Consider the following 16,716-nt stretch of genomic DNA (forward strand, 5'->3'; position numbering starts at 1 on the left):
GCAGAGAATGTTTAAACCTTGGGATCGTAATGCTGTACATGTTCCATATCACTATAGTGTCAGTGTGTAGGTCACATTTTTGGGGGGTTGGTGGGGGGCTACCATAGTATAAAACTTAAAGGAACCTCACTTCGCCTCCCCGACTGATGTTACTATTACGTTGGACGATCGTGTAGTACAGCTTCCCCACCAATATCCTATTCCGCATCACCTAGGGACATGTACGATCAGCTTGGCACAGTTACAGATACCCCCTTGTCCACACAGGCACAAGGAGTGAGAGAATGTGGCTCACGTTGCAGCTGACGTGGCACCTCACTCGCTCACAACCCTGCGAGGCCCCTTTCACAACACCAGAGAAACAGAAACTTATCAACCCAGTAGGTCTGCCATCAGATCCTTGTTAGATATAATCCTGTTAACGGATCGGTCATATATCGAGCCAGAAACCCGCCCTGTTAGCATGGAAAGTTCAGCCGAGAATCGGTTTGATGTTAGACCATGTGCTGGCCTGCATGAGGTGCCAGCCGGTTCCAGGCTCTTCTAGCCCTTTTAGAAGTAAACAGCAAGCATGGCAAAGAGAAGGGTGCCTTACATCAGCCTTTTAACCCGTAGGTTGGTCACACCCTTTTCTGGTGTGGCTGAACCACCTGCTGAGCCAGGTGTCCTGTTACCGTTACACATACTGAAGGATTGTAATCTGCCTTTCAAACCCCCCCCCTCCCCCCCCCCCCATATCCTTTAAATGCGTGTATTTTCTGGAGAAAAATACATCATTTGGATTTTGTTAAACTTTATACCATTTCACTTTTGAGACTTTGTTTCTTTGTTGTACTGAACTCTAATCGCCAAAAAATCAGAAAAAAAAAAAAGTTTCAAATGTTCAGAACAAGCTCAATTTATAGATTCTTAGTGAACTTCCTTTGCACCCAGAAATTAATAGAGGCAAAATTTACACACAAAAAACAATCTATATCCGTGTTTAATTGATTTTTTTTTTTTTTGGATAAATGCTGCAGACAATAAGACCCTGGGAAGGATGAGAGAAGAAATTTTAAGCAAACTGCAGCCAGGAGACAGTAGATTTTCATTTTTTTTAGAAATTTTCTCTTAGCCCTCAGTCTGGAGCCTCTCACCTAGCCAAATCAGTTCCCATACTTTGCACTAATGAGGGGCAACACCCCCGAAAACACGTCTCTGCAAATGAAGATTCTGATTTGGCTTTTATCTCAAGTCATATTGCAAGGCTCGTAGAAGAGTTGATAGTGACTTGTAGGATTGCTGATGCCAACAGGTGGCCCTATAGAGTTCAAGTCATCTTCCTTTCTGAAGAGGCAATTTTGCATTCTCAGAAAAAAACAAACCTCAAGCTCCATTTTTAAAGGCACTGCCCGCACAGAATGACTGTTCAAACTAAGTCTTGTCGCTTGGTGCTCCACGATGGGGCCAATCCCCTAAAATACACCTTCCGTCTCCACCCAACCATTCCTTGACAGCTCTGGTTGATTGAAGATGTATAAAAAATAATTGGCCTCGCCGTGGACCACAGAGCACTGGGACTTGGTTTGCACAGTCCCCTCTAGTGGTGGCTTCAGGCACCCAGAATGAGATCTTTTAGCCGTCTCTGCAGAGGGTTTTGGAGCTCAGATTAGAATATTAACTTTGAGCCCAATTAGCACAAAACCTTTACCCTAAAATTGACACGATAAAGGGTGCAGATACTTAATGGACAATCAAATACATTTATTCTGCTTATTACCCTTTTATTGCAAAAATATTAATGGGTCACTTATTTTGTGTGAATGGCAGCACATCGTCCTTTGTCGCACATCTTGTGATCCTGGAGAATGTAAAAAGAAAGTACCTTTAAGGGGTTTTACCCCCCCCCCTGCCCAAAATACGGGGATCCGGTAAATGCTGCAGTGAGCGGAGTGCATCGCTGGGCTTTTTCCGGTAGTCTCAGGCATTGATGTGGAGGCCGCGCGCCTCTGCTCCATCCGGGCAGAGCCCGTTCTCGGGATCACCGGGTGTCCCATCATTTGCACCTCCAGCGACAATTAATTTGGGCATAAACCTTTTACTGTATGAAGGAGCACAAATGCCAGTGGATAATTCTGTACCATACGAGTCTTTAATGGACCCTACGCTCTCGGTTGTCTGGTTTCATAACGGATTAAAATATTTAATTTGAAAAAGTTACTGTCATTATTTTATTATGTAAAACTTTACAGAAAAAAAAACAGGATTTTTGGTTGCTTACCGTAAAATCTGTTTCTCGGAGCCTTCATTGGGGGACACAGGAACCATGGGGACACAGGAACCATGGGTGTATGCTGCTGCCACTAGGAGGCTGACACTATGCAAATAAAAAGTTAGCTCCTCCTCTGCAGTATACACCCTACCGACAGGAAGTAGGATATTCAGTTAGTGAGAAAGCAGTAGGAGAAGCAACGTGTAAAAGAGGAATAATAATAATAAACTTTATTCACATAGCGCCAACAAATTCTACGGCGCTCCATAGATTAACAGTTTCAAACACTCGAAGAGTGTTCAAAGAACTCAAACGTATACAGTAAACAGAGCTGTTCAACTTGGGAGGGTGCTGTGTCCCCCAATGAAGGCTCCGAGAAACAGATTTTACGGTAAGCAACCAAAAATCCTGTTTTCTCTATCGCCTTTCATTGGGGGACACAGGAACCATGGGACGTCCCAAAGCAGTCCCTGGGGTGGGAAATACCGACTTCCATCAGGTCCGAGGACTCACCACTGCCGCCTGCAGGATCCTTCTGCCCAGGCTGGAGTCCGCCGTAGTTCGGCGAAACGTGTGGATGGAAGACCAGGTGCCGCTTGCAAAGCCGTCAGCGATAACCCTGTGACGTACCGCACTGGAAGCGCCGACTGCCCGGGTAGAGTGAGCCTTTATCTCAGGAGGGGGCACTCTTGTTCTTGACCCGGTAAAGCTTCCAAAATTGCCGATCTGATAGAGCGAGCAATAGTCGCCATTGCCGATCTGATAGAGCGAGCAATAGTCGCCTTGGAAGTCGGCAGGCCTCTACGCACGCCATCAGGGATGGCGAAAAGAGAATCCATCTTTCGGAAAACGGCTGTGCTAGCCAGGGAGATCCTCACTGCCCTGACGAGGCCCAGCCTGTTCAACGATCACTCCAGAGGATGAATCGGAGCTGGACAAAAGGAAAGGTATAACGATGTCCTCGTTGAGGTGGAAAGATGAAAAACCACCTCGAGAAAGGAAGGAAGGCAGAGGCCTGGGACCACCTTGTCCTGGTTTAAAATCAAAAAAGGAGGTCGGCAAGAAGCGGCCGCCAACTCAAAAACGCGGCGGATCAAAAAGATGGACCTGAGAAAAGTCACCTTCCGAGATAGAACTGACAGGGAAAACTCCCTGAGAGGCTCAAAGGGGGGAACCCCTAAGCACAACCAATCCAACCTATAAATCCCATGAATCCACAGAGGCCCTGTACGGAGGGACAGCGTGGGCTACTCCTTGAAGGGAGGTCTTAACCTGTGGCTGAGAAGATAACGTCTTCTGAAAGGGAAGAAGAGCGCAGGAACCTGGTCCTTTAGGGAACTAAGAGCGAAGCCCGAATCCAGCCCTGCCTGAAGGAAAACCAAATGGAAGGCAGGGAAAAAGGACATAGGTGAAAAGTGGTTGGACTCGCATCAACGAAAGTAAGCCTTCCAGGTACGATAGTAGATCCTGGAAGAAGACAAAGGCTTCCCAGCCTGGATTATAGAGTGACTCATCTGGGCCGAAAGGCCGGACGCTCTTAGAACTGTGGAGTCCACAGCCACGCCGTTAAACTGAGCGACCGATAATTCGGGTGGCAGATCGGACCCTGAGACAGCAGATCGGGTCCGCCCGGAAGACACCAGGGGTGTCCGCGGAAGATTGGCGATGTCTGCAAACTAAGACCTCCTTGGCCAATCCGGGACGATCAGAATGACCGGCACCCATCCAGCCTTGATCTTTTTCGACAGCTTGGAAAGCAAGGGAAGGCGTGGGAACCGATAGGGGAGCCCGAACTGCGACCGAGGAATGGCCAGAGAGACAACACCACTGAGAGGATCACGGGACCCTGGGCCGACCCGAGGGACCTCCTGTTCAATGGGGACGCCATGAGGTCCACCTCTGGAGTCCCCCATCGAAGAGCAATCCGATAGGAAACCTCCTGAAGTACCATTCCCCTGCCGCGAGGCCCTCGCGGCCGAGGAAGTCGGCGGCCTAAATGTCCACGCCGGGGACATGCACTGCGGAGCTCACCAGGACCGTTGCCTCTGTCCAAAGGAGGGTCCTGGAATCTCGGCCGAGGCCAGCGAACGCCGAGTCCACCCCTGGTGGTAGACATATGCACTGCTGTGTCATTGTCTGTCTGGATTCGAATTGGCAGGCTGCTGAGAATCCTTACCCAGTGAAGGAAAGACAGAAAAGATGATCCGGGACTCGAGGACATTGATCGGCAAAGGAGGCTCCTGCACCGACCAACAACCCTGAAAGAACAGGAGACAAAGCCCCGCGCCTCCGCGAGCGGACGGGCGTCCGTCGTCACCACCTGCCAGGGAACTGGAAGGAAGGATATGCTGTGAAGGATCTACTCTGGGATAAGAGAAGTGACCTCAGCCACCAGTCGAGGAACCATTTGACCTGGGAGAAAGCCGGATCGGAGGATGCAGGGAGAAGACAGACCTGTACCCTGCGATAAAATAGCCTGCTGAAGAAGTCTTGAAAGAAACGGGCGAAGGGCAAACTGCTTCCGATGTTGCAACCAAACCTCCTTAGGGCCGAGAACCCTGGAGCAAGCGAACTTCCTGACAAAGGAGGGATATCCTGTCCTCGGGAAGGAAGACTCTGGTCCGACAAGTGTCGAAGAACATGCCCAGAGATACGAGACGCTGAACAAGACGGAACTTCTTCCTGTTGATGAGCCACCCGCAACGGTTAGAATGTCGGAAAAGATGGATAGATTTTCGGGAGCCTGAAACCGAAATTCCTGAGCCTCCATGAAAGTGATTACTGAACGAGGGAATATCATCCTGAAGTGTCTCCGACGAAACTTCCTGTACAGCAAATGGAGATCCGGACTGGGACGAACCTTGCTGTCCTCTGTCAGTACACAAAGATTCGAAGAGAAGCCTGTGAACCGATGAACCATTCCTGTTCTGGGACGGGAACGTTTACCCCAGATTTAAGGAGGGAAACAATGGCTGTAAAGAAACCCGGGACTAGAGCGGGGTCTCTTGGAGGTTGGGATTTGAAGAAAACGATCCCAGGACCGTGAAATGAAGATTTTGTATCTAGAGGATACAAGTGCCCTGGTCCATGCGCCCTCTACTGAGGAGACCCAGACGTCCCTGAGGAACAGGAGACGGTTGCCCGGTCTGAGAAACGGGCTGGGGCCTAGTCGTGGGTCATGCCTAGGTGGAACTTCCAGTCCTGGACCTGGAGAATCCACCTTAGGAGTAACAGGCACGCCAGGAAAGAGTGAGTCGAAGAATACCTTCTTCTATCTAACGTGCCAGAGGCCTCTGCTGTTGCGAAGAGGAATCTGATGCCGCAAAACTACGAAAAAGGTCAAAAAGACCGAAGTAGCCGCCTAAGGGGAAGTAGGCGAGGTCTGGAGAAGGGGACTGGTGCCGCCAGTGTCGTCCTTAATAAATTTGGTCCAGCTTGGAACCGAAAAGGACGTGAACCCTGAAAAGGCAGGCTCGTAAGGGACTTCTTTGATGACTCTTGAGCCAAACAGTGCGACAGCTGGCAACAACATTACTGGACGCCTGTGCGGCAGAAGACGCGACGTCCAGGGCACAAATTATTCCCCGGCGTGAGAAATCTGGGAGGCAAGTTCCGCCAGCCGACCTGATGGAGCTCCAGCTTGAATGCCCCAACGGAGTTGTTTAGCCCCTCGGATACAGACTTCGAAACCCAAGTGGAAGCCCAAGCTGGGCATTGGGATGATTCGGCAGTTTTGAGAGCCGACTTCACGAAGGATTCCATGATCCTATCGATGGAATCTTTCAGAGCCGCCCACCGGACAGCGTAAGGACTGTGTTGGTGGCAAGTTTAGCAGCCGACGGATCCACAGGGGGAGAGGTCGTTCTCTAACGCCTCTCATTCCGGTTGGCAATGAGATCCGGAGGAAAGAGATATGAGACTCCAAGACTGTCTCTTTGAGAACGTCTGGTCGAATTCGCTCTTTCTCTGGACAGAAGCTCCTTGAATTCAGGATGAGGAGCAAATACCTTGGGAGGTAGCTTGGACCGTCTAAACGAAACCGCCTGATCTGCGGGTTTCGTAGAGGAATCTTTGATGCCACAGGTCTGATTGGTCGCTCCAATGAGGCTTTGAACCATATCCCTCATGTTAGCGATTTGGTTCGAATCCGGCCGCAAATTATCCTCCGAAGGCGTATCAGAGAATGCCTCGCCTGACTCAGGGGAGGAGGATCGGGAGGACGCCGACTGCAGAGGAGGACCGAGTGTCGAGATGGAGCGAGAAGAGGACTCAGACTGGCATTCCTGTCTGGACCTTTTTCAGCTAGCCTTGGAGGGCTCGGACGGAGCTTTCAGCGACCCGGTGGCTACTGCGGGGGTCTGCAGGGGTAACCGATCCAGCACGGACACCAGGGTTGAGACACCCGTGTTAGATTGGCCACCGATTGAGACGGAGAGGAGGCCCAGCCTGGGACTGGGGAATCACTCTCGGGCGGATCGGCTGGGGGATCCTGGGCGGTGGGCACAATCGGGTTGCTGCAGGAGTAGGAAGACGAAAATGGCCCCCTTTTTTTGCCCGAGTGGATAGAGGGCAGGGGGGGGGTGGGGGCAGAGGGGAGTGTCGGTCTGCAGAGCAGAACTACTCACGGTAGACGAAAAACGGGATCCGGAGGACGCTTGTTCGGCTTGATAGGATGGGCCTCCGGTAAGAAGTCGTCTTTTAGGCAGGAGGGTGATATGAGCTCCTGCCGCAAATTGGACCGATCTGCGGATGTGACCGCGGTATGGGCTCCTGAGATGTGGCGACGGATGAGAGGTGCATGTAAAGGAGTCCCAAGATGGCGCCAGTGGGCGGAGAGAAGGCGGGCCGCAGTGAAAATGTCGGGCGGGAGAAAAGCCCGCCCGATGAGAGAAGGGGGCGGAGTCCGGCACCGGAAGTAGGCCCAGGCAGAAGCCGGGGCCTAAATTAGCGATCGGTGCCGGCATGGAAGGGCCGCAGCGGTGAACAGTGCGCCGCAGAAAGCGATAGGTGAGCGGCCGCCTACAGCGGCTGGAGTAGCGCAGCCGCCGGTCCAAAGCGGTGAGGCGGTCTGGCAAGCCGCCACGCTGAGGGAGGATGCGCGGCGCTGTAAGCGGCCAGAGGGACGCAGCTGCAGGGGGCCCGATTAGCGATGCGGCGGCCGTGCTGAAAAGAAATGAACAGCCGCATACAGCGGCCGGAGCAGGGAAGCCGCAGCGATGCGGCGGCTGGTAAGCCGCCGCGCTGAAAGGCAATGAACGGCCGCATACAGCGGCCGGAGCAGGGGAGCCACTGAGGGCCGCGCTAAAGCTGGGGCTGGATAGAGGGCAGGGGGGGGGGGGGTGGGAAGCCTGCAGGACCCGAGGCGGGAATGTCCCCCCCTGAGCACGGCCACGCAGATAGCGTGCCCGGACAAGAAGCGGCGCGGTGTTCCGTAAAGGCAGCCGCGCCGGAACAGGGGACAGGGAGGCCGCATCCACGGAAGTGGCGCGGCTGAAAAGAGATGCGATTCGCATCAGAAAACCCCTAAGTAGGAACCCCCTTTTTAGGATCCAGGGAAGCCACAGGGTGGGGAGGGAAAATACTCACCTAAACATCCCCCGCCGGTACTAACCTGGAAGGAATGAGACGTCCACGGAGCTGATGGACGTCCTCGTCTCCTCCGACCGACAGGCTCTGGTGGGCGAGTGGGTGGGGGACGGAGCCAGGACCGGACTTCTAAGCACGCTTGTGTGCTAGGATCTTGGTCCTGGTGAGGGATCTATGAGGATACGGGGTGGCAGTACACGCCGTACTCATAGTCCACATTGTGGGACTACAGGTGTGACTGTTCACCCTGTATCCCTCCGGAAAAACCTGAAAGGAAACGACGCACATTGAGGTAGATAAGGGTCTAATGAAAGACCCGTGTCCACCTCCTACTGACACTAAGCTAAACTGAATATCCTACTTCCTGTCGGTAGGGTGTATACTGCAGAGGAGGAGCTAACTTTTTATTTGCATAGTGTCAGCCTCCTAGTGGCAGCAGCATACACCCATGGTTCCTGTGTCCCCATGGTTCCTGTGTCCCCCAATGAAAGGCGATAGAGAAATAAATAAAACCTTTTTAAGATCTTTAAACGCACAAGATTTGTTTTTTTCTTTCCTAATATCTAGAGCAATAGACCCAATAGGTCATCAGTAACGATCCTGTGACGGCCATGACTTTTTCTTCATTGCCATTTCAATGTTAAGTGTGGATAGAGCAGTGTTCCCCAAGTCCGGTCCTCAAAAGCCACCAACAGGTCATGTTTTCAGTATTTCCTTAGTATTGCACAGGTGAAAATTGCATCACCTGCACAGGCAATAATTCCATCACCTGGGCAATACTAGGGAAATCCTCAAAACATGACCTGTTGGTGGCTCTTGAGGACCGGAGTTGGGGAACACTGGGATAGACTGTGCTGGGCAAAAGTCCATTGCTTCATTGGGGGACACAGGAAACCATGGGTGTATATGCTGCTGCTGCCACTAGGAGTTCATTTCCTTTACACTTCACAAATATTTGCTACTTTTGTATTGATACCACATAAAATCCCAATAAAATGCATTTGTTTGTGGGTGTAACATGAAAGAAAAAGCAGATAAGTTCACAGCATATGAATACCAGTTCAAGGCTTTGTAAGTCAACCGCACAATTCCACAGGACCAAAAGGAGAAAATATTTGCATTTATTACCATTACAGAACGGCAGACAAACTGGTAAATTTGTTGACAGCGGTTATTACTGGGATAGGCTCCCGGAACACAATCGATATATTAGACCCCCGGTAGCAAACCGTGCAAAATTCCTCAGAGGAAGGCAAATCGGAGATGTGGGGGTCTCACCTCTGTTCATTTCTGATTACGGTAGAGGGTTGAAGCCTTTCTGCCCCATGGTGTATACTGCAGGAGGGCTCGATGGATAAAGACTAGTGATGAGCGAACATGCTGGGATATGGTGTTATCTAAGCATGCTCGGGTCATAAGTGTCTTTGGCGTGTTCAAATAATATGTTAGAGTCCCTGCGGCTGTTAGACAATCCCTGCATGTGTTGTGCCTGTCAAACAGCTGCGATACATGCAGGCACAGGGACTCAAACATTATTCAAGCACGCAGAAGGCACTGTTAGGACTTGAGCATGCTCAGATAACACCTTATCCCCCAGCACATTTTCTCATCACTAAAAACAAAACTAACCACCAGCAACAATAGAGGATACGGTGCTGCTTACTAGCGTTGACCCAAGTGGTAGTTTATCGTATACGCTCCATAATTTTGTGGGCAGCAGCATCCAGAACCTTATCGGCCATTAAAGCGTAAATGTTTTGGCTCTTACACAGACCTATGTCTGGATGCAGTCGTCTACCTGTTTATTGTGGACCTCACCGTCCTCTTCACAGAAGTCTACTGGACGTGAGCCGAGGGTCGCGCTTCCTAGCAGCGTCAGGGCTCCAGACTTTCTTCTGTAACATCTACAGCTTCCAGGCCGTTGTTCGGTGCCTCGTCCGTAGAGTGATCCAAGTCTTCCTCCGTGACTTCTTGAGAATGGCATTCTTCTTCCTCTTCTTCGTCAGCTTCTCCGTCGTCTTCCACGTCCATTTCGAACACTCGTACGTGTCGCAGATTGGAACTTAGCTGCAAAATAAAGAGGGAAAACCTCAGCCAATTCTGCCATTTTTCAGTACCCGGAGAACCAATGCATTTTAGATTTCTCCATCGCCTCGTTGGGGGGCACAGGAAACCAAGGGTGTACGCTGCTGCCACTAGGAGGCTGACACTATGCAAATAAAGTTAGCTCCTCCACCGTGTACACCCCACCGACAGGAAGTAGTATATTCAGTTTAGCTTCGTGTCAGTAGGAGGTGGACACGGGTCTTTCATTAGACCCTTATCTACCTCCGTGTGCGTCGTTCCTTTTCAGGTACCACGGAGGGATACAGGGTAAACAGTCACAACTGTACTCCCACAGAGACTATGAGTACGGCGTGTACTGCCACCCCGTATCCTCATACGTCTAGTCGGCAGGACCCCAGCCCCTAACACAGAAGCGTGTTGAGGTGATCCGATCGTCGGTCCTGCCTCCGTCTCCCACCCACTCGCCCACCAGATCCTGTCGGTTGGAGGAGACGTGGATGTCCCACAGAATTTTCGAACGTCCGATCTATCCCGGATAAGGAGGTACTTGCAGGATACTGAGAGACGACCGCAGCAGTACTCTTTCCGCTATCAAGGTTTTTGACGCACCACCTACCAGGTACAGTAGGGTACTTTGAAACTGTCGTATTTTCAGTGCATTAGACTGGTCCTGGGTTGACTGCTGCAGTGGTACTGGTATTCTGTACAGTATCAGGTGAGTCAGAAGCCTTTTCCTTCATGTTTCCCACGTTCGATTGCAGCAGTACTCTATCCGCTATCCAGGTTTTACATGCGTCATCTGCCAGACACTTGTGGTCGATATCCGCTGTCTTTCCAGTGGTTCAAAAATGCCGAGGTTGAGTGCTGCATCTGTTCCGCTCTTCTGTCCTAGACGCAGGTGAGTCAGAAATGCCCTCTTTCATCCACCTCAGGGTCTTTCTGCAACATCTGCCCAGACTCTGGTTAACCACTCAGAGGTGCCCAGTGTTCATTACTTCTGGTTGGCTGCAGCAGCGGTTACTGTCCGCTTTCAGGATTAGTCAGAGGTACATTCTGCTGCGTGTTTCACGATCAACATCTGTGATCTATTAAGTTTTTACAGAAAATCTACCAGGATCTCAGCGGCAGCATGAGTGGCCAGTCCATTTTCAGGTAGGTCAAACACGCTGGTGTTAGTTACCGGATGGTCGCAGTTTTCTTTTCTTCGGCCACGCTCCGGGCCCGCATTGCAGGTTGCTCTCCAGGGACCTGTCCAAATCTTCTGATTATTTGGGCCTACTACTAACTATCCGTAGGTCAGTTTACAGTGCTGTCTTCAGGCTATCTTCATTATCGAGTTTGTTTCTCCTGTCCATAGATAATTTACCAATCACTGTTTATATGTTCTGGCTGCCTTTTACAGAGTCAGCACCAATATGTACACCATGACTCATGATTGTTCACGGTTCTATCCTAGGGGCCTTTGAGCTACCTCAATACCAGAACTCCCCATCTATTTCTTAGTGCTAACTCTTCTTTCTTACAGACACTGGATAAAGCCTCGAGCAGCTCCGGGATTTGATTTCCGAGGGTGGCATGAACAGGTTCTCCCACCTTGGACAAGAATTGGACCTTACTCGGCGCACATATCAACCAGTGCGGAAGGCTGCTCCAGGCCTGAATCCAATGAGGAGTTTTGTGATAATACGTTTCTTCAGCAAGATTCGTATCTTTTCCACTGTTTTTTTCGGTCATGTGGTCTTGCACTTAGGTAAGTGGGTCCACACACTACAATCCTCTCCCTGTTCCAGAGAGTCCAGGACACACAGGGTCTCCGATGTCATCAGGAAGGATCTTCCCTTCGTCAAGTTTCTTCTGGGGTCTATGTGCTCCTTCCTAGGACCAAGTTTCCATGGCTATGGCACACTCCATGTTTTTTTTTCATGGATTTTCCTCCTTTGCCCACTCATTTTTTACTGTCTCCCAACGCCCATCTAAATCCTCATCCCTATACACTTGGAGTTTAGCTGCCAAGTCGTCCAGTAGTTTATGTTCTACCTGATTAGATGGGCTAACGGTTGTCTTTTCCGACGGTTCTCCTGTTCTGAACAGTTTTTTTTTTTGTTGGTCGAAATAGAGCCTTCACCGTTGTGATGAGATCTAGGGACCACCTTTCAGTGTCTTGCCATCTAGCAGGTTCTCAATAGCCTACTCTCAAGTCGTTCCTTGTCAATTCAATTTAATGGTCTTTCCTCATCCTTTTCTCAGAATCCTAGTCGAGCCGCTTCCAAACAGGGTAGCACCTCGGTATCCTATATCTCCTCTTTTGAGCTCACTGGGAATTGGACCAATTCTCCGACTATGGTCCCTCTGGTTTCCAGACTTTCCACCATACGGTCCTCCCTCTCCCAGATGGTGCATCCCTTGAGGATACCAATGGCGGACTCTGTCATTGACAAGGGCAACCCTTTTAAGCGTCTGTCGCTGCATTGTGCCCTGCCTTTGCTTCCACCTGGGTAGCAAGTTTATAGTCGCAGAGACCGCCGTTGCAAACCAAATTACCTTGGCAGGGAATTATCCGCCTTCCCCAGATGCCGCTGCAGGTGCTGCTCGGGCATCCAGCAATATCGTGTCCTTCCGAAGGCCCATTTGGCTAACAATGTGGCAGGCGAACTTATCCTCAAGGAGTCCCTTTCCGACTTGCCTGTCCAGGGTTCCCATCAGTTTGGCTTCAAGTTGATCCACATTATTAAGGTGATCACCGGAGGGTCGAGCTGTCTCCTTCCTCTGGCTAAACCTCGTTCTCCTGGGGGCTTTGTTTCCGCAGCGTGTTTCGTCGGGGATCCTAGATTGCTGATCGGGAGGGTCAATCCTTGTCTTTTCAGCATGAAACCTCATCGTTCAGTAATTACTTCCTGGGAACCGCATGAGTTTTCCTTTGTCCCATGGAAGCCTTATCCAGGTCTTGATCTCTCAGGGCATCGGACTTTTCTGCGTTTTGTGAGGGGCGCACCCTTTGTTTCCTTTTGTAGCTTTCTCTTTAGGGCTCCCAACCACTCTGAGTCTCACAGAGTGTGTGGCAGCAGTTTTCACATTCTGTGGATCACAGCTTCAGTGCTCGTCACGTATCCCGCCGGTGTTCTCCATGGCCCCGTCAATCATTTTTCATTCTTTCCTTCGCCCTGGCTCGGACTCTTCCTTCATAGCGCTTTCATCAGGCTACCTGGCTAGGGCAACGTGCGTCTGTCTGGCTAATGCCGTCCCTCTCCCTTTTTCAGAACACGGGCTTGGTGTATAGAGGCCCTCTAGCCTCCAGGTCAGCGAATGCTCGCTGAATCCGGTCAACCTTGGTAGGTTTACCAGGTTAGATCAGAGCGTCTTCTTCTGGGTTAGGGCATACTCTACCTGGCCAGGGCAACGTGCGTCTGTCTGGCTAAGGCCGTCCCTCTCCCTTTTTCAGAACACTGGTTCGTATAGAGGCCCTCTGGCCTCCAGGTCAGCGAATGCTCGCTGAATCCGGTCAACATTGGTGGGTTTACCAGGTCAGATCAGAGCGTTGTCTTCTGGCTTAGGGCACACTCTACATGAGCAGGGTGCGCTTCCTGGAGGTGCACATAGGGATTCCGCCCTGCACCTCGACAGAGCGATTTGCAAAATCCTTCAGAGTCTATGTCTTTCTTCGGCGGATGCCGGCTTAGCTAGAAAGACCTTGCAGGTGACGGAGATCCGACCTGATTGGAGTTATCGGCTGTTCCCTCCCTTTGGGGACTGCTTTGGGACGTCCCATGGTTTCTTGTGTCCCCCAATGAGGCGATAGAGAAAACAGGATTTTTGGTTGCTTACCGTAAAATCTGTTTCTCGGAGCCTTCATTGGGGGACACAGCACCCTCCCAAGTTGAACAGCTCTGTTGTATTATACTGTTAGTTTGAGTTTCTGTGTAATTTTTCTAATATTTCTTACTTCTCCTACTGCTTTCTCACTAACCGAATATCCTACTTCCCGTCGGTGGGGTGTACACTGCGGAGGAGGAGATAACTTTATTTGCATAGTGTCGGGCTCCTAGTGGCAGCAGCATACACACGTGGTTTCCTGTGTCCCCCAATGAAGGCTCCGAGAAACAGATTTTACGGTAAGCAACCAAAAATCCTGTTTTTGGGAACAAATCTCTACAGAATTGGAAAGAACATTAACCCTCCACGAAGATGACCCCACACGTATCCCTCGTTCGTCCCAGTAAACACCACATGGAGCAGGAGAATAGATGGTGGCAGGTATCATGGCGCTCCATTCTGCGCCAACTATAGAAACAACAGAGAAAGGAGGGCACCGCACATAATTTGGAAAGAGGGCTCAACCACGTGCATATAAAAAGTATCAGAAGAAACACAAGAAAAAAAGATATGCACAAACTGGGATCAACCATCCTCACTTGAGGATTTCTACTGTGACTATCTGTGACTATGTGAACCTGCAGTTTGATTTCATGTCCTGTGTACCATCTGCACATTTTCTATACATTTTCACATTGATCCTCATTATTGAGTCCTGGGGGACGAGGGTTGGTCCGTTTGGTTTTTTAAATGTTTTTAAATTGTGTGTCCTGTTTACTGCCTTTTTTTGTAATGATATGTTAAAATAAAATTGATTGTCTATGGTTGATCCCAGTTTGTGCATATCTTTTTTCTTGTGTTTCTTCCATTCTGCGCCAACTGCAATATTCAGTTATACTCGTTGTTTTTTTACAAACTTGTAATATGGCGTCCAGGTACCTGCGCAACCTGCCACTCCACTCATTTACTCTTGGGCAAAATCTTGCAAACAGGAGGCCGTAGAAGTCACAAATTCCCCATTCTGCTCCCACAATGGGAAATTGTGGTGGGATCAATGCTAAATTGTAAGATATGTGATAACTTTCTTAAACTGGAATACCCCTTTATGGAAACAAGTCTAATATATAAATTGGGCGAGTGATGGACAGGATCTGTAAACGTGAAAAATCCATCTTTGCAACAATTGTTTTGTGCCTCCAATACGGGGGAATTTTGTGTACTCACCGTAAAATCCTTTTCTCCGAGCCACTCACTGGGGGACACAGGACCATGGGAGCAGGACCTCCTAGTGGGAGCAGCATAACACCCATGGTCCTGTGTCCCCAAAGGAGAAAAGACGACTCTGCACACAGTTTTACTGGAAATCCCTGTTTTGTGTCTACAGCTCTAAATTTACACCTATGCGTTTCCATGGAAACAGACTACAAACACTGATGTAGTCAGGACCAACCTTACTAACTAGGGGAATGTAGGAATGAAATAATTAGGGGGGGAAATAATTAGGGGGGGGATATAATTGTAGGCCCAGACGACTCAGCTCATGCTGTTAACTTGGAGACGCAAAGCAGGAGGACACTTCATTATGGCATCGGATGAATAACTACTTGGATGAAAAAGGTGAATCTTCTCATTGAATAGTTCTGAAGCACAGAGTAATAGTTATCATTCTGTATGCATGGTTACAAACAGGTGTCAGTGTGGCTTTGCTTGGCACTGGCGGCGGAGCTTGTGGTGTAGAGGTGTCTTTCGGCACAGGGGGTCGACACTGAGTCACTTACCACAGATGCCACTTTGCGTATTCCGTTCACAGACACATAATGGGCTTTGATATTCTCCAGGACGCGCCACTGATTTTCCAGGTAAGCCGTGCGAGACGGGATGTCGGCACACTGCTCCTCCAGCCTGTACAACAACAGATGTAAAATATCAAGGTCCAAATTCAATACGTGTCCCCTACAGACATGGCAGATACAGGAGCTCTGTATCATTATACCATATCATTGGCACCCCCACCATAGCACTGGAGGGAGGCCGATGGGAGTCAGAAGGGATGCCCTTCTCATTTCTAAAATCTTAAATGTGGTTACAATTGACAGTGGCATCTAAAATGTTAAACTGCTGAGATTGGAGCAGCTAGGGCTTGCTCACACCTAGCATTTGTGATGCATTTTTTTTTTTTTTAAAGTGTTGGCCAAAATAATTGAGAACACTGGCCTGGGTAAAAAGTGCAGTGATCAGCCATCACACAAGCAAGACACTTGTGGGCTGTCTGGATCATTTACAGTCCGCAGCACATCTCCCTCCAGCCAGGATAGAACTTTTCATTATAGTATACAGCTGATGAGCTTACTCCGTCCTCCGCCCGCGTCTACCCTGCGTGGCTCTATATACAGAATACGTTCACAGCTTCTCACCTCTTACTGGCATCTCTAATGAAAGGACGATCTGCCTGGTCGGCAGAATACACCACAGACAGTGGGAGAAGAGCTAAGACCCGGTCTTTCCCCTCCGGCTCACTGTGATCTCTTAGCACCAAAGTCAAAACTTCATCTTCATAAAAACGAGCATCGAGACAGCTGTAGTGTCTGAGGAGCAGAAATGGCGGCACTACATAAGTAACCACAATAATGATGGCGACGTCACCGATTTCACAGCACCAGTCTATCTCTGGAGCGCCCCGCTACTCCATTTATTGGCTGTGGCATGGTACGTCGTACCGACGTATTCACAGAGACAATGAATAAAGCAGCAGCGTGAGTACACCAGCTCCATTCAGCCCCTTCTGGCCACTTCACTGACCATAGTGAGGGTCTCTGCTTTACTACCTACAGAATGGATGGGTGATCATCTTTTGGACCCCTTTAACAATGTAATGATACTAATAAAAGACCTACATGGATTCTGGATTTTCACACGAGCTTCTGTTTAAGGAACCTCCAAATTCCACTGCAACGAAAGCATCGTTCACAGATCTAGAGAAATAAAAGAACGCAAGCGTTAAT

General features: G+C 49.8%; 1 protein-coding gene across 3 annotated transcripts in view; it reads right to left on the minus strand.

The window, feature by feature from the left end:
• Positions 1 to 8,822: 8,822 nt before the first annotated feature.
• Positions 8,823 to 16,716, minus strand: part of ANAPC4 (anaphase promoting complex subunit 4) — a 29,759-nt gene continuing 21,865 nt past the window's right edge. For 2 of the 3 annotated variants that reach the window (XM_069741289.1, XM_069741287.1), the window contains exons 26-29: positions 16,609 to 16,686; positions 16,129 to 16,299; positions 15,493 to 15,616; positions 8,943 to 9,904 (exon numbers count right to left, since the gene is read on the minus strand). In XM_069741289.1, coding sequence (XP_069597390.1) covers positions 9,713 to 9,904; positions 15,493 to 15,616; positions 16,129 to 16,299; positions 16,609 to 16,686 — 565 coding nt within the window. In that variant the 3' untranslated portion in view covers positions 8,943 to 9,712. Of the gene's footprint in view, positions 9,905 to 15,492; positions 15,617 to 16,128; positions 16,300 to 16,608; positions 16,687 to 16,716 lie in introns of all 3 variants that reach the window. The other variant, XM_069741288.1, reaches the window with a different exon arrangement.

This window comes from Ranitomeya imitator, chromosome 10, assembly GCF_032444005.1.
Source record: "Ranitomeya imitator isolate aRanImi1 chromosome 10, aRanImi1.pri, whole genome shotgun sequence".
Taxonomy (NCBI): Eukaryota; Metazoa; Chordata; class Amphibia; order Anura; family Dendrobatidae; genus Ranitomeya; species Ranitomeya imitator.